The 18,222-nt window shown below is 37.8% G+C and overlaps 2 protein-coding genes across 2 annotated transcripts; one reads left to right on the plus strand and one right to left on the minus strand.

The window, feature by feature from the left end:
- The first annotated feature begins 626 nt into the window (after positions 1–626).
- On the plus strand, positions 627–3,990 carry LOC125808975 (FT-interacting protein 4). The gene is given in 3 exon segments (XM_049488654.1): positions 627–1,198; positions 1,335–2,931; positions 2,934–3,990. Coding segments are annotated over 3 exon segments (3,033 nt in total). The 5' UTR covers positions 627–640; the 3' UTR covers positions 3,812–3,990.
- A 466-nt stretch (positions 3,991–4,456) lies between these two features.
- LOC125808957 (uncharacterized) lies at positions 4,457–14,882 on the minus strand. The gene is made up of 13 exons (XM_049488638.1): positions 14,683–14,882; positions 14,539–14,608; positions 14,357–14,446; positions 14,190–14,267; positions 13,451–13,525; positions 13,200–13,252; positions 11,594–11,744; positions 11,372–11,482; positions 6,858–6,984; positions 6,619–6,716; positions 6,162–6,300; positions 4,905–4,957; positions 4,457–4,787 (listed from the first exon to the last, which is right to left on the minus strand). Exons 1-13 carry the CDS (start codon positions 14,880–14,882, stop codon positions 4,704–4,706), a joined length of 1,329 nt encoding a protein of 442 aa, XP_049344595.1. The 3' UTR covers positions 4,457–4,703.
- Between the last annotated feature and the right edge of the window lie 3,340 nt (positions 14,883–18,222).

The raw sequence follows: 18,222 nt of genomic DNA on the forward strand, positions 1-18,222 counted from the left end.
ATAAAAATAACCTTAATTAAATTATATTTCATCTTTAAATCATAGTACTTCATATTTTTAAAAGAAAAATACATTCAAACAAACAAATATTATATGCAGAAACTATAAACTTCAATCCAAATAAAGTGAAAAAATATTTGAAATAGTGTGTAGTAACTTGTATATGAATTGAGATATTACTCTTTCAGAGCAAATTTAATTGAATATTTCATATAAATTAGTCAAGTTACTTAGTTTTAAAAAATCAGAGAGTATAAATGATAGTTAAGAAAATACATTTAAATTATAAATATTTTTTTTAAAAAAATATTCAAACACAATTATAATTTTAAAATTTTCAAATAAAGCAAATAATATTTAATTTTTTTCTCTTATTATTATTATTTTTGAGTGTAAAAGAGAATATGTTTGATGTTCCACCTTATTATGAACCAATAAAACAAAGAAGGCTTCTTGGTATTTAAGGCAACTAAATCCATGTCTCTTTATCTGTAATCTAAACACCCCATGCCCTACCCCCACCCCACCCCCACCCCCTCCTTGTGCTTCTCTCTAAATAGTCACTTCACTGCTGTATAATCTTATTCCTCTGTTTTCCTATCTGTCTCTTTTCTCTCTGTTTTTTATGCTTTCATCAGCCATGAACAATGGTAAAGAAAAATTGGTTGTAGAAGTGGTGGCAGCACATAACTTGATTCCAAAAGATGGTGAAGGTTCATCATCACCATTTGTAGAAGTTGAGTTTGAGAATCAGAGACAAAAAACACAAGTAAAAATGAGGGATTTAAACCCTGTATGGAATGAAAAGCTTGTTTTTCATGTGAATGATGCTGCTGATCTTCCTTATCGAACGATTGAAGTGAATGTTTTTAACGAGAAAAGGTCGAACACAAGCAGAAATTTTCTGGGTCGAGCTCGGATTTCTGGGTCAAGCATTGCTAAAGAAGGAGAAGAAATAGCGCAGCTTTATACACTTGATAAAAGGAGTCTTTTTTCTCATGTACGTGGTGAGTTGAGTTTGAAGATTTATTTATCTACAACAGAGCAAGTGAAACAAGTTATAACTCATAAGGGTAATGCTGGTGGTGGAGGGGTGGTGTCTTCTGGTGCTCCAAATGCTAAGAAGAACAAGAAATTGCAGCAGCAGCAACAGACAAATGGAACTAACATGGTGGTTCAAATGGGTCAAGAAAATAAGGTAATCTTGAATTTTTATGTTCATTTTGAACTATTAAAGACAAAAAGAACTGATTTTTTTACTTATTATATCATGTTTTAACACCCCTTTTAAAAGTTTAGTAATTTATTAAAAATGATAACACTTTTATGAACAGGTAAACTTTCAAAACCAGAACCATTCAAAGCCAGTGGAGTCAGTTCCAGGTGACATTAAGCCTGTTGTTATTACTAGTGTTCCTGGACCTATTATTCCGGCTGGGACTGGTGGAGGTGGTCATGGTGGTGGTGGGGTTGGTTTGTACACTTCTGGGCAAGGTGAGTTTTCTCTGAAAGAAACAAGTCCACATCTTGGTGGTAAGGACAAGACTAGCTCAACATATGACTTGGTGGAACAAATGCAGTATTTGTATGTTAGAGTTGTAAAGGCTAAGGATTTTTCTGTTTTTGGTGTTGGGGGTGGTGGTGAGCTTGTAGCTGAGGTGAAACTTGGTAACTATAGAGGAATTACTAAAAGGGTTTTTTCAAATCATGCTGAATGGGACCAAGTTTTTGCCTTTTCAAAAGATAGTGTACAGTCCTCTGTGGTGGAGATCTTTGTGAAGGAAAATAACAAAGATGACTTCTTGGGTCGTGTTTGGTTTGATTTGAATGAGGTGCCTAAACGAGTTCCGCCCGATAGTCAGTTGGCTCCACAATGGTATAGAATGGAAGACAAGAAAGGTGATAAGTCTAAAGGTGGTGAACTTATGGTTGCCATATGGTTTGGTACTCAAGCTGATGAAGCCTTTGCTGAGGCTTGGCATTCTAAAGCGGCAAATGTGCATTTTGATGGTTTGTGTTCTATCAAGTCTAAAGTGTATCTGTCACCTAAGCTTTGGTATTTACGTGTTGGGGTTATTGAAGCTCAAGATATTGTTATGGGGGAGAAAGGGTCATCAATTATGAGATACCCTGAACTTTTTGCTAAAGTTCAAGTTGGGAATCAGGTTCTGAGGACTAGAGTTTCTCCGCCTGCTGCTACTAGAAGCCTTACAAATCCTTTCTGGAATGAGGACTTAATGTTTGTGGTTGCTGAGCCATTTGAAGACTTCTTGCTTGTTTCGATTGAGGATAGACTTGCTCCAAACAGAGAGGAAGTTGTGGCGAGGGTTCTTTTGCCTGTTTCAAGCCTAGAAAGGCGACTAAATGAGAAGCCAGTGACTTCGAGGTGGTTCAATCTTGATACTCATTTGAGCAATGCAAATGATCCCAAAGCTGTGGTTAGATTTGCCTCGCGGATTCACCTCCGTGCTTCACTTGATGGAGGTTACCATGTGCTTGATGAGGCAACAATGTACAGCAGTGATGTTAGGCCGACAGCAAAACAGTTGTGGAAGCCCCACATTGGAGTTCTCGAGGTTGGGGTTTTGGGAGCTACCAATCTCGTGCCAATGAAAATGAAAGAAGGCAAGGGTGGCTCTGTAGATGCGTATTGTGTTGCAAAGTATGGGCAGAAATGGGTCCGAACTAGGACAGTGGTGGACAGCTTATCTCCTAAATGGAATGAGCAATATACTTGGGAAGTCTTTGACCCTTGCACTGTCATCACTATTGGGGTGTTTGATAATTCTCGTGTAGACAAGAATATGGCTAACCCTGTGGCTGGAAATCGGGACTCTCGGATAGGGAAGGTTAGGATCAGGCTATCAACTCTTGAATCAGATAGAGTTTATACTCATGCATATCCACTTTTGATGCTGCATCCTTCTGGGGTGAAAAAATGGGGGAGCTTCATTTGGCTGTCCGGTTTTCATGTGCTAACATGGTGAATATGCTTCATATGTATACAATGCCTTTGCTTCCAAAGATGCATTATGTTCAGCCCTTGTCTGTAAGTCAGTTGGACAGCTTGAGGCACCAGGCTATGAATGTGGTGGCAACAAGACTTAGTCGATCTGAGCCACCTTTGGGAAGAGACGTGGTGGAGTACATGCTCGATCATGATTCTCATATGTGGAGCATGAGAAAGAGCAAAGCAAATTTCTTTAGGCTAAAAAATGTGGTTTCTTGGTTTGTTATTATGAGCAGGTTTCTAGAGTCTGCGCGCAACTGGCATAAGCCAGTGCACTCTGCATTAGCACTGATTGCCTTTACCATTCTTGTACTGGTGCCCGAGCTCATCATCCCTTGTGTACTACTCAACTTGGCTGCAGTAGGACTATGGCGTTACAGGTCACGCCCACGCCACCCTCCCCACATGGACACTCGACTCTCATATGCAGAGAGCGTTTATCCAGATGAACTAGACGAGGAGTTCGATTCATTCCCTACCAGCAGAAATGCAGAAATCGTTCGAATGAGATATGATAGACTGAGGAGTGTGGCTGGTAGGATTCAAACTGTGGTTGGTGATATGGCAACTCAAGGGGAAAGATTCCAGGCATTGTTAAGCTGGAGGGATCCAAGGGCAACATTCTTGTTTGTAATATTCTGCTTCTTTGCTGCCTTTGGCTTCTACTTGGTGCCAATCAAATGGGTTGTGGCTCTTTGGGGTTTGTATTATTTGAGACCACCAAGGTTCAGGAACAGGTTGCCATCTAGTGCTGTATGTTTCTTGAAGAGGCTGCCTACCAGGGCAGATAGCATGTTGTAAAATCTTAGTTAGTAGTCATTAGTGGGGCATGTAGTATTTTGTGAACTGTAGGATAAGACTAGGATTTGAAATGCCCTTGTGTCTGTTTTGTTTTACTTCTGTTGCATTGTGATCTATCTAGGGTACCTTTCTGTTACCTCTCTCTCTAAAACTATTGTGTTTCATCAATTCAATTCTTATAGGTGGTGGGTGCTCTGTTCATGGCAGATTCATTAAATATGCAGTCATGCTTTTCCAGTACCAAGTAAAGAATACTCTTTTGATGAAAAAGACGGCAAAATAGAGGAAGCCCAGACATGCATGTTGATGATTGAACTTATCTATAATGTAATGTTTTCTTTTAACCCCTCCCAGAGCTCCCACCTTTTTGCTCCCATGATGACTCGAACTCACAACAATATTAACATCCCAATTTTTTTTATAAAAAAAGCCAGTAAGCTGAAATGGAGGAAAATTTATGTTTTTTCATCTTTTCTGCATTTCATATATGAATCTTTGCATGCTAGCAAGTCTTTCTTTGATTTGTTTGTCTAACCATTCAAATATCAGAAACCAACTAATTTGGATCTTTTACAAATGAATTTTTCTCCAGCAATTTGTACAAACAATTAGTTCGGAATAGTGAAGATGGACAATATGCAGAACTGAGACCCACAAGAACAAACAGTTCCATCAGACATAAAGGAACTAGAAGAAGCTTGTGACACCAGATTATACATACACAGATTTCAACTTTACCAATAAACAATTCAGGGCAGATGCTCTAAGACAAGAAGTAGAATGTCGGTCCACAGAAACCCTGATAAAAATACAATAAGAAAGAGCCCAAGACGATAACCAGTTTTGCTACCATTTTCAATAACAGTAGGAACATGGCCATCCCTTGGGCTCTCTAGACTAAAAAAGGTGACAAGCGATGGTCTGTGGAATGCGGAAGACCAGCTCTAGCTCCCAAGGCTCTGCATTTAATAGCTGCCTGCAATCCATCCACAAAATAGAAGATTAGTCTTTTCTTGCATTTGTTGCCTCAGTTACACCCTCAACCCTCTCTGGGTGGGGAAAAAACATAGTCCAGGGAAACAAAATATCTAACCACTTGAGCAGCAAATGGCAACATTTTCTCCGGTGGCATGTTGGCACAGATAGCTGCAATGTGTAATATAGGAGTCATGAGATGTAACCCAGTACGAGAGCAAATGGAAATCATGCATACTGACATAAAGTGACCAAAATGGAATGATCTTCAACAAGATGTTAGAAGTTAAATTCCAGAAACAGGGAATAAATGAACTGGTTTTGATAGTATAACACTGTTCTTAAGGAATTTAAGCCTCCCACTTATGTTGTTGCAACTTGCAAGGATGATGGCAGAATTCCTCCATGAGTTTACAAAGCCAATGAAATTCGAGTTTTTGACATATTAACTCGAATTTCCTACAAGAACAAAAGTTATGATTTGTATTGAACAGAAAGAGAAGAAGAAGAGATAAATTCGGATGTATATCTCATTTTGGAGAATATACGGGCATGTATAATACCTCAAGGAATCTGGAATTGACTGACTCAACCCTTACAAGCAAACACCTTTTACAATTAACAGTCACATATTTTGAATTTTAAAAACTGTTCAAAAAACATTTAGCATAATTAGTTTAAAAAGAAAATGTTTTAAATTAAACAATTTAAAAAACTGATAGGTGGCTAAGAAATGTTACTAATTTCGGGCTACTTCTCAAGTGCCTAATGCCCAGCTTTGACTATTTAATAATATAGCCAAGCTTTTGGTTTCCCTCCAAAACTTCCCTCGAATTATTCAAACCAAGACAAGAAGTGTTTCTAAACACTTCTACTCTCTTCTATCTTACCACTAACAACATACCCAGTGTAATCCCACAAGTATGGTTTGGGAAGGGTAGAATGTATGCAGACCATACCCCTACCTCATAGAGATAGAGGCTGTTTCCGATAGACCCCGGCTAAAGAAGGTGTGACAAACAGTCTGAAAGAAGGGGATACAGACATGGGAGCAATAACAACAACAAATCAATGCGAAATGGGGAGCTTTACACAACAAACATGGGAAAGAACCTCTTCTATCTTACCAATGAGGGACAATTTCCTTCTCTCTCAAATACTGGCATAGAACACTAACTATTCTAACACAAGATGCTAGAAGAACCACTAACACTTTGAAGAATCAATTAACAAATTGCACTTAACTTCAACAAGAAAGGAGATCAATGGAGGTGAGGGACATCTAGCCCTTAACATTTAAGACAGTGCGTAGGAAAGCCATGGGATAACAGTACAAGGGACAAGACTAAATAGATTACGTCGGATAAATACATACAATAAAGAACTGCGCCAATAAATGCATCTCCAGCGCCAGTTGTATCAATTAGTTCTGTTTGAGGTATACTTTCAGCTGTCCCCACAAGTAGCTTACCGGTGATTGTCCCTATCCCTTTTGCATGTAGTTTTGCTACATTCTGCAGCCATACAAACGTAAAATCTGAAGTTAATATACCACAATCATATCTCCACGCAACTGACATCTCAAATTGCATAAGCAGCAGATAAACAAAATTCTAAACCTGCAGTCACAGGCACAACAACCACCTGACTGCATTCAACATTGACTAAAAGGATCAAACGGTAGGAAGACCAAAGAATGTACAGTTTTAAGGGGTAAAGGGTATATAGACAATTTTATATATATACAAGACTTGAGATATCCAAACAAGAAATGCAGAAGGCTGGTAGTGGGGTGGGGGGTAAGTTAAAGGATTAGCTGAACAGTGAAATACCGAGGATATGCATGCAGGCAATGTTGCATTAGTGTCTTTCTCCAGATTCAGTTTTTCAAACAGATCTTCGACATCCATTTCTTCAGGGAGGAGATTGTCTGCAAAAGTATTGAAGTTTCTGTAGGATGCATATAAAATGTTGCATAGTCTTCTGCGCCATCTTTTAGAAGACTTCATTGATGTGTACAGGTGATTAAAGTTGATCAAAGAAGAGAAGAAACAAAAACTTTGCTAAATACCCATTTCAGTCCTTTGTAGCATTATGCAACCATCTTTACCCAATGTCACAATAACAAATTTAACTTTTGGCAACCTTAAGAGCATGGAAACAAGGGCACTCGGAATAGAAGAAGCCTCAGTCCATTCCTGAAAGTCAATCAAAACACTGTTGCCTTATCAGAGAGCATCACAGAAACCAGACCTGATGTAAAATAACTCAAAAGCTTCTTGTAAGTGACTAGTAAAATGCTTTCTGACATGTAATTTTTCAGTCAGTATGCCCATTTGTCTATCATTAACCCAAATGTGTGGGTTGTTCCCATGAGACAGTTACAGTTGTAGTAGTCTAAATTTTTTCACCTACATATTTATTGAAGGGTCCTCATGCTCCAGCTAAAAAAACTGTACGACTCTAGCAAATTCATGGGACTTTGTTACCTCTAAAGCTACTTCATGAACTAGGCAATGTTCTTTACTTCAGTGACCATACCCTACCATCCGAGTAGTCACACCTGAAGAGCTGAAGTAAACGCATCCACAGTTTCTGCGTACAAACTCAACTCAAGAAACTTCTATTACCTAAACCCAGCTACAGTCATGCTTAGGTGCTTTCTCCTGAGGACTCGCCAGGCCCTCTTGATTCCGAAGAGGTCTCATCATGATCTTTTTGTCCGAGTTCTCTTCTCATTTCAGAAGTTGGAAAGACCTTAGATTGGAAGAGTTGAGCAAACGCTAGCCACCACAAGCTAAAATCCCATTAGATAGCTCATCCCAGCCTTATCACAATTATTACCACCAAAAAAACAAAGACCTTTTCAGATTCATTTTTTCTTAGTAAATGTGGTGACTAGTAGTTACTCCCTTCCCCACAGGCATCTCCGTATTCATCAAATTCTTCTCTTCATAAAAGAACATGTTTAATTCCCTTCCTCCTCAGGGAGCTTTTCTCTATCCTTTCCACAGAGATCTTCTAAATAACCTCTATAAGTGTTTGTACTTTCTTTTCTTTAGATAAAGAAGTTCCTGTGTACTTTCTTTAACTTTGCTAGCCAATCTCAAGCTAGGATAAAGGGGGGTTTCAATAGGTTGACGGTTAGCATTAAATAGTCCAACTATGAATAGGATCGCCTGAATAATGAAGAATAGCCCGCTATACTAAGAACTGGTAGTTCTTGACAGAGCACAAGAAGACAGAATTATCCAAAGAAGAGTTGATGGTTAGGGCAACAATACTGGTTGAACTTGAAGTACTGGCCAATCATGATGAAGAGAGATGGAGACAAAAATCTAGAGCACTTTGGCTAAAAGAAGGGGATAAGAACACCAGGTTCTTTCAGAGATTAGCAACAGCACACAAAAGGTACAACACAATTGATAGGCTGGTTGTAAGTGGGGAAGAGATGCAAGAACCTGATGAAATCAAAAGTGCTATGATAGAGTTCTATTCCAATCTTTACACTGAGAATGAGCCATGGAGACCTACTTTTGATTTGACAGGCTGTCCTATAGTCACCAATGAGGAGAATGAATGGCTTCAGAGACCATTTACAGAAACAGAAGTGTTGCAAACTATCCAACAGTGTGATGGAGACAAATCCCCTAGTCCTGTGGTTACACCTTGAAATTTTTCAAGGCATGCTGGGAGATCTTGAAGGAGGACCTGATGCAGACTATTCATAATTTCCACCAGAGGGGAGTCTTTGAAAAATCTTTTAATGCCACCCTTATAGCATTGATCCCAAAGAAGCCTGGAGTTGTTGAGCTTAAGGATTTCAGACCTATTAGCCTAATCGGGGGGGTTTACAAAATCATCTCTAAACTCATAACTGAAAGGCTTAAAACAGTTATTGGGAAGCTAGTAGATGAACACCAAATGGCATCTTTGAAAGGGAGACAAATACTTGATGCATCCTTGTTGGCTAATGAACTAGTTGATTCAAGGGTTAAATAGAAGCAACCTGGAATCCTATGTAAATTGGATATTGAAAAGGCTTATGACCATGTCAATTGGAATTTCCTCCTCAAAATTCTGAAAGACATGGGTTTTGGTAGTAGGTGGATTAAATGGATCAGTTTCTGTATTTCCAGTGTGAAGTTCTCCCTCATAATAAATGGCAACACAGAAGGCTTCTTTCAATCCCACAGGGGTCTTAGGCAAGGGGATCCCATGTCACCTTTTTTGTTCTTATTAGCTATGGAAGGGTTAAATCATATGCTCAGAACATCAAATGCTAATAGATGGGTGAGGTTTCAGTGCTCAGACAGGTAGAGGTGAAGATCTGGAAGTGTCTCATTTGTTTTATGCAGATGATGCCTTAATTTTTTGTGAAGCAGAGACAAGTCAGATCAGGCATTTGAGAGCCATCCTAACAATTTTTGAAGGTTTCTCAGGTCTCCATGTAAATTGGCTGAAAAGTCACATTTCTCCTATCAACCAGGTTGGAAATTTGCAAGATCTGGCTGTTATTTTGGGCTGCCAAGTGGACTCTTTACCAACTAAACATTTGGGACTACCTCTAGGTGCTAAAAACAAAGAATTAGAGGTGTGGAGTGGGGTGTTGGAAAGGTGCGAGAATAAACTATCTAGGTGGAAAAGTCAATCTCTCTTTAGGGGGCAGATTGACTCTCACCAAGTCGGTTCTTGATGGCATGCCTACATACATGATGAGCCTTTTTTCCATACCAAAGAGCATTGAAAAAAACTCAATAGAGTTAGGAGAGCCTTTCTATGGCAAGGAAACAAGGAGAAGAGAGGTTATAACCTTGTCAAATGGGATGAACCGACTCTCAACACTCAACAAGGGGGGCTCAACTTGAAGAACCTCAGCAAACAAAACACCTCTCTCTTGCAGAAATGGCTTTGGAGGTTCTCTTCAGAAGAGAGGGCCATTTGGAGAAGATTCATAGCAGGAAAGTATGGTTTACTCAATCACTGGATAACTGAGGAGGTTGCGGGAACCTTTGGGTGTAGTGTCTGGAAAACCATAAGAAGATTATGGCCTTATTTCAACAACAACATGTCAATCACTGTTGGAAATGGTTTGAAAACTGATTTCTGGAATGAGGTGTGGATTGGAGAAGACAGTCTTAGAAACTCCTTTTCACATCTTTACACTTTGGTACGCAAAGGAATGTCTCTGTATCCCAAGCTTGGAGTCAACAGGGATGGGACCTTGTTTTTAGAAGAGCACTAAATGACTGGGAAATTGGGGAAATTGCTAGCCTATTGGGAGTACTAAACTCACACCCTGCTTTATCTATGAGGCCTGACAAACCTAGATGGAAATTACATAACAAGGGTGTGTTCACAGTGAAATCATGTTACTGGAATCTTAACACAAGGCAGTCAATGGTGGACATTTGGCCTTGGAAGTTAATCTAGAAGACCAAATGCCCCCCAAAGGTAGCTTGTTTAACACATGAGGCTTTACGGAAAAGGGGATGGCAATTTTTTTCAAGATGTGTCATGTGTGAACAGGAAGCAGAAGTCAATGACCATCTGTTCCTTCATTGTAAGGCAGCATTGAGCCTATGGAACATGTTTTTGGCTCTGTTGGGAGTTAAATGGGTGATGCCTAGCACAACAAAGGACCTACTAAATAGCTGGAAAGGTATTGGGAACAGACGGAGAAATGAACACTGGTGGAGAACTATTCCTGCTTGCATATGGTGGACTCTCTGGAAAAAAGAAATTTAAGAAGTTTTGAGGGACAAAAGACCAACTTACAGAAGATTAGAATAAATTGTATATGCCTTTGTTTTTTTGGTGTAAACAGAATCTTGTAGGGGATATAGTAGACTTAGTTGATTTTAAAGGAAACTTGTAAAGTATACCCATGGGTGGGATGTAAGTTTCCAATTCATCATTTTTTGGATGATGAATTTTTTGGTGTGAATACAAAGTTACCCTTGTCTCAAAAAAATAAATTAAGTAGGGGTATATGTGATTAAATTTGAGCCGATTTCTCCTTTAAAAAATACAAACAGACTATTTCGGTTGATTAACCACATCAAACCAACATAAAACGGTTTTTTCTGTTTCATTTTTTCTTTGTTGGTTTTTCGATTTCACTTAACAACCATAACATTGAGGACATTTCACTGGACAATAAAAGAATTAGTGAGACTCCCTTTCTTTTGATATCCCCAATCTAATTTAAGTTTGGAAGTCAAATCATTTCACGGGCCTGCATTAAAGGTCCATGACAAAGATTAACAAGGAATTATAGGAAATTATCCCAATCAAAAATTGAACCTAGGTAGAACATATATTCTTTTCCATATCAGAAAAAGCTTGAAGGCATCCGCAGTAGATCATGCTGTCAGCAAAACTATGAAACCAGTCAATACTATCAATAGTGCTATCTCATGGAAGATACAACCACAATTTGAAGCAGGCAGCCCATGCTAGAAGACATTGCTCAAAATTACAAATTCTTCTTTATGAAGATTAGTGACAGTCCAACTCATTCAAAAGGCATATTCTTGCAGCCAAGAAACTAGACAGATGTAGTTTATAGAGTGAATAGCTTGCCTGGGGAAATTTGGTTGAGCAAACAACATAACTTGCAAAGTTTAAAAGATAATCCAATCCTTCCCTTTTCCTCTCAGCATCAATTAAAATGGGTATACCCCTTCTATTTGCCTGCACTGGAAATCCCAAAAGCATGCAGTTCATTTCCATTTTAAATGTATTCGATATAGGAGTATTTTTGTGAGCACAGAAAGCTTGAAGAGAGACGTGAGAGGAAAATACCTCCTCTGCTACAATAGCAGCAGTTTCATGCAATCTCCCATCGAAATAGACAAGTTTAGCACCATCCAAGGCCGACAATAAATTTGATTGGGAAAGATCAGTAGGTATCATGGGTGGATAGCCAGGGGTGTGAATGCAAGTGCGAGTCTTCCTGAAACATCAAACACAAGTAATTCTTCAATAGACAGGCAACCCATTTCATAAAATAAACTGCTAGAACCTCCATAATAAAATTTAATCAGTGTGCAAGCTGCAAGGACAAATGCATAGTCAGCTAAAAAATCAATATGTGATACTAATTAGTTGAGATTAAGATTCCTTATTGTCAGGTCGTGGTGTTTGCTAGAAGTTCTCAGTTCAGTTAGAGAATTATATGGTGGTATAGAGAAATGTGAGATTTTGAGAAAATCTTCACCGTACAAAGGTCATTCTCGACTTTCACAGATTCATACCCGACTTGTTATGCCCAGATTGGTTATCAAACCCCGAACCCCCTTAATATTTTCAATTGATTTACTGTTTTAATCTTTTGAAAAATTGGTTTTCTTAATTTTTCTTTAAAAATTAAGTGGCGGCTCTCTTTATCAAATTTAAAACATTTTTCAGTTAATAAAACAGGGGGTACCCGGAGGGGTAGAGGTAGGCCAAAGAAGTATTGGGAAGAGGTGATTAGACAGGACATGGTGCAACTTCATATTACCGGGGACATGACTCTAGATAGAAAGGAGTGGAGGTTTCATATAAGGGTAGAAGGTTAGTAGGGGTGAAATGTTGTCTTGCCGTGCGTAGGTTTAGGCTTGTTAGTGCCCATCGGAGTACTAGTTGTATCCTTGTAGTTCTTGACTTATGTTGTGTATTGTGTTTCGATTGTTACACTATTTTACTATTGTAATTGTTTCTTTCTTCCTTGTAGACTTTACACATTTTTCTTATTAACGGTTATGCTTTCTCCATTGCTTTCTTCATCTTTTACTTGGGTTTGATGCACTCGAACCGAGGGCCTTTCGGAAACAGCCTCTCTACCTCCTCGAGGTAGAGATAAGGTCTGCATATACTCTACCCTCCTCAGACCTCATTTAGTGGGATTTCACTGGGTATGTTGTTGTTGTTGTGAGTATGACTAGCTCAAGATCAGGGAATTGAGAGGTTTCAGTTAACTACAGATTAGTAGTAGGTATGATGCTATGATTGGGGACTGACAACAAACATTTGGGTTTATTTTTCACTTGTATACAGAAAACCACTGCTGATTCAGTGTTTAGCAAGAACAGAAAACAATGTTGTAGTCTCTAATACCCCCAAAAAAGATGGCGGATGGGCAGCAGCGCTGCTCCACTTCTGAGAAGTACTCAGAGACTTGATTTAGTTCGATTATGGCTTTAATGGCACAATGCTATAATTTGCAACTGCCATCCAGAAAATAGTATAACATACAATTTTTATGACATAGAAATTAAAAGAAAAAATTAGATAGTAACTCACAACTAACACTTGGATATAAACTTAACCGCTATAAATTCATATGTCATGAAAATCACATCGCAATCGTAATTAATCACCACCAAGGCAGTCTGAAATGGTGGTAAACAGAGCAGAAGGCACTCACGTTTGGTTGTCAACAATGATGTAGGTAAATGGTGAATTTCCCCCTTCGGACACCTGGAATTAAAAACAAATGGTATAAGTAATCAGATACTTCTTGTTAGCGACAAGTATATGACAAGAAGTCTGAGGACGGAAAGAGGCAGAATCACAATTTCACCATTTTTTTTATATAAACAAACTATAAAAACACAGAAAGGCTTTCAAGTTATCATTTTTCTAGCTCTAGAAGCACTCCATGTCTGGATGGCTCACCACCATAAAAGACGAATCTACACCATCAGCTTCTAGTTCCTCCAGTAACCCTTTTCCTTGAGAGTCATCGGCAACCTAAGAAAACAACTTGGAATTAGGAGATGAAGTGAAGATTTCAGGGACTTCAAAAGGTTACAGAAGTTAAGAATTGAAAAGGAAATTAGGAAAGATTGACAGATGCTACTGCCTGAAGACTGGTTTTTAGCAATCAAACATAACGAAAGGCATCACCACTGTGTCGTTTGGTTGAAAGACTAGTAATGGGCAGAGATAGTGATATCAAAGCTTATCTTGGAATTGCTAATACATGTCCATCCTGTATAAAATAAGACATAAGTTTCCTCATACATTATGCAGGTATTACAGCCCCCAGTGCTTTGGTTCAATGGTAAGCACATGGCATGGAATGTGTGAATTCGGAGAATGTCATAACTTTGAATTCTGCCACTGACGAGAAGCTAGTATTCAAATGGGAGTAGGATAGAGGCATGGACCCATGCTCCCTCCAATTCCAAACCAACAATTTCTTAGTTATCAAAAAGAGTTATGCAACTATCAATTATAGAGAGTTTTACACCGGAATCAAACATTGTATTAGTGGGAATTATATTAGTAATGTAGAGTATCGCGCAGGAAACAAAACTTAAGATGGGCTTATTTCTTATATAGAAAATCAAAAAGTACAGGAAGCATACAGAACTAAAATTCCAAAAAGCTATCTAGAATCAGTCAGGCAGACCTTTGAAATAATCCTAGGAGTTAAGCCTAGGCGAGCTGCACAAGTCAAAGCATTCCCAGTATTACCACCTCCTTGAACCTGTTTTACCAGAATAATCACTTTTCACTACGGCAAAGAATGAAAAAAGTGAGTGAGCTCAAACAACAGGGTGAAGAAAAATAAAGAACCTCAAAGCTTGTGCTTCGAATCTTATCATCTGGGTTAGGATAAGAAGCAACAGCAGCCAAGAAGTCCACTGACACAGCTCCACAACCTAACTGCTCAAATTACATAACAAATTCATCAGATATAACATAACAACCCCAACTTAACCAATACACCTCCATCAGAAACAGAAAAAAAGACCCACTATGATGCGATTTTCGGGGAGCACTATGGAAGCTTGAGTCGTCGGAATCGACATTTTTACACTGAAATTTCTGCACCCAAAAAATTGTCAGTTTGTAGTAATGAATTCCTGAACAACTTGGCCAAAGTAAGAGGATGAGTGTACCTAGTTGTAGTCGTGAGAGGAGGAGCGAAAGACGGCAAAAGGGTCCTACAGTTAAACCCAGCGACATTGCCGCTTGGAAGCATCTGTCCTAAAGTCACTATTTTCGAGGAAAACAAGCACTCAACCGCGGAAGCGCGTGCTCTAATGACTGCCAAGTGCCAATAGTACTTCCACGATGTAGATAACAAGTGAGAGGGCATGGAATATTAATACTCCTCCGACCCATTTTTAATGTGACTTACTCTGACTTGCAACAAAGTTTGAATAGGCGTTTGGTCATCTGATACTATATATGAAATTTTGAGATGAAATTAGCGTTTAGATATGCAATATCATGAAATGAAATATCATATTCTTTAAAAATCATGATTTGGGAATTCCATATCATGATTTGGATTTTTTTAAATATAAAAGTTGACCCACAAGTTAGTATTTTATTAAAACAATCTCACATTTATAACTATTAACCATTTATTTCATACGTAAATAAAATTAATAATCATAACCTTACTTTTTAAAATTTATTATTGCTTTAAATTTGGTGAATATAAATGATAAAGTAAGAATTGATTTGGTAAATATAAATAAGAACGGAGGGAGTAATATTTTTTGTTTTTTCATAATAAAAAAAAACTTCTCTTTTTGCTGCATATGAAAATATTTAAAACAATTTAATATGAAAAAGGACAAAATTGGTGATGTATGTTTGATAATCACTACTTTCAATATGTTTGAAGCACAAAATTAATGCACTGAAACTGTATAATTGCACACAAGTGAAAGAAGGCATGAACCATATGATATTGACACATAAATGAAAATTGTCATAATTTGTACAATGCTACATAATTATTTGCGAGAATATCAAAGGAGTGATGAAATATATATGGTCTATGAGCATAAAAATATAGTTGCGAATGATATTGACCAACAAATGGCTCAAAGTAATAATGTTAGTTCGTCTTCTCAGTCATATGATTGAGAAAGGCAAGTTCAACGTGAGAAGATTGTTAGTACTATATGGGATGATTATATTAAAGACTAGTACACTACAATTTATGTTCAATTTTTTTTATTGAATTAAAGTTTGATCAATTAAAGTTAGGTGAAACAGTTAATTAAGTGGAGAACAAATAGCTTTGTAATAATTTATTATGCGATTTTATAAATCTTTGTTTATTTGATAAGATTGAATAAACAGTTGGGGTTATTTTAATAGTTTTACAACTTATGAGATTCTTATGTTTATGAGGAAATATACAACACAAAAATTTCATATCGCATGTCCAAACAAAACTTCAACTTTATCTCATGATTTCATATTATGATATCATATTATGATTCCATATCGCATGGCCAAATGGGCCCTAAGTAATTACACAAATATTCCTAAGATATTTACGAATTCTCCTTATAGTTTGAAATAATTATATTTTATTTTACTAATTAAGTAATAATTTTTCATATAAGATTTCAAGTCAGATACACCTATATACATGTTTTATTTCTTTCAAATACACTAAAATGGGAAGAAGTGTGAGGGAGAACAGGAGGGAGGCGGACAAGATTTGTCTATGTATCTCAAATACATGCGAATCACACTAGATACACACCAGATACATGTATCTGGTGTGATTCGCATGTATCTGGAATACCATGTACGTGAGCAAGATAGGAGAGTGGCGTGCGAGATGCGAGGGAAACAAGCAAGACTCATATATGTATCTCAAATACATGTAAATTCACTTAGATACAATGTATCTACAATAAATTACACCTAGTTTTAATCTCATGTATCTCGAGATACATGTATCTAGACATATTTAAACACATCATATCTAGTAAGATTTGTAATATTGCAAGATAGCGTGTATTTAAGTAATTAGCTTCCAAAAGTAATAAAGTTTTGTAAGTTACCCATATTTTTTAGGGAGACATTGACAAAATAGGCTCTCTTTTTCTTTGGATTACTAAAAGGGAAAACTTCATAAAAGTACAATGATATAATGGGCATAACATTAATTTTATTAGTTTATGGTCTAATTACGTATCTTTCCGTGAGTTATTGAAATTTTCACTTATGTCAGATTTTGACCTCTAGATACACATATTTGGTGCATCCATATACATAGGGTCAAATTTTGGCATAACTTGTTCAAGATACACTATATCCAAGTGAATTCACATGTATATGACTCTCACTCACCTATCTCCTCTCTGGCTCGCCAGTTTCGCTATGTTTCTGTATTTCATAATGTATCTAGTATCCCAGATAAATATCAAGTGTGATTTGTATGTATATGCGATATTCAGCCTCTCTCGCTTGCCTCTCTCATATCTTGTTTGCCTCTCTCCCTATCTCTCTCGCCTCTTTCTATAACAACCCGGAAAACTAGTAAGACCAAGCTAGATCCTAACGAAAACTAGTAAGTGAAACTAGAGCCTTCGAGTTTGTTTTTGAGTTTGGTGGGAGGTTTGGAAGTGTAAAATAGTTCCCCGAGCCTAGGTTGAGAAGTCTAGGGGTCAAACGTCAAGGTACGACCCCTCAAAGACTAACCAAGGGACCTTGAGGGGGACCCTAAAGTCTAAACACCCAAGGCTACCTAAAACCAAAAAGCTGCCAAAATGGGGCCACCTACGGCCAGTAGGTTGACCCACGCCCCGTAGGTGGGGGTTCGTGGGTCAGAACCCAAAAATGAAGAGTTGCAAACCCCACCTATGAACCTGCAGAACGGGGCATCACCCCACTAACGGTCCGTAGGTCAAGGGGCTTCAATGGAACCTGCAATTATGTCCAAGACTAGGCCTAAGGTGGTTAGTTTAGGTAATTCATTTTTAAGTTGTTTTGAGTAGGGGTCGTTTAATATAGTAATTATACATATATATATAAACTATTTTATGTCATTAAACACCTCATTAATTTATTATAACCCAAGACCCCAAATCAAGACCCAACTACCCTCTTCTTCAAAAATCTTCTCTCTAGAACCTCCATTGAAGAACAAAGAAGAAGACCAAGATAGAGCTTGAAGAAGGACGATTTTTCATACAAATTTGGTGGGATTCTACACCTAAGGTATGAAAGTTTTCATCCTTGGGTAGCTATCACCCAAGGAGCCCCTTCAAAATATGTTTTTTAAGACGTCAAAAACCTAGGGTTTTGTTCTAGTCATGGGTCTTCTTCCAAAATGATTTCAATTGTTTAATTATGATTTATTATGGTTGATTATGCTGAATTGAGATTGGATTGATGGAGTATTGGTGAAAATCCCCCTTGGACCCATGATTTCCCCCACTTTACTATATTGACTTCATGATGAGGGAATTGTTGAATATTGGCCCAATTATGTGATTAATGGTTGTTCTTGGTGTAATTACATGATTCTAGTATAATCAAACATGCATCCTTGATTAACCTAAGATCCTATAAGGAAACTGATATAGTCTAAGGTTATGTCATGAAAGAGGCAAATTGAGGGTTAGATGTGACCTTCTAAGAATTATGAACTTCTTGATGAATTGCCTTAGATTAGATCACCT

This window comes from Solanum verrucosum, unplaced genomic scaffold (genome assembly GCF_900185275.1).
Source record: "Solanum verrucosum unplaced genomic scaffold, falcon-dt-bn FXZP01000435.1, whole genome shotgun sequence".
NCBI classification, from domain to species: domain Eukaryota; kingdom Viridiplantae; phylum Streptophyta; class Magnoliopsida; order Solanales; family Solanaceae; genus Solanum; species Solanum verrucosum.

Excerpts from the sequence above, each read along its gene's own strand:
- LOC125808957 (XM_049488638.1), bottom strand. The coding sequence starts at position 14,882 with ATGCCCTCTCACTTGTTATCTACATCGTGGAAGTACTATTGGCACTTG. Across the intron at positions 14,268-14,356 it reads TTCGAAGCACAAGCTTTGAG|GTTCAAGGAGGTGGTAATAC; the intron begins GTTCTTTATTTT and ends CTGGTAAAACAG. Across the intron at positions 13,526-14,189 it reads CTCCTAGGATTATTTCAAAG|GTTGCCGATGACTCTCAAGG; the intron begins GTCTGCCTGACT and ends TTGTTTTCTTAG.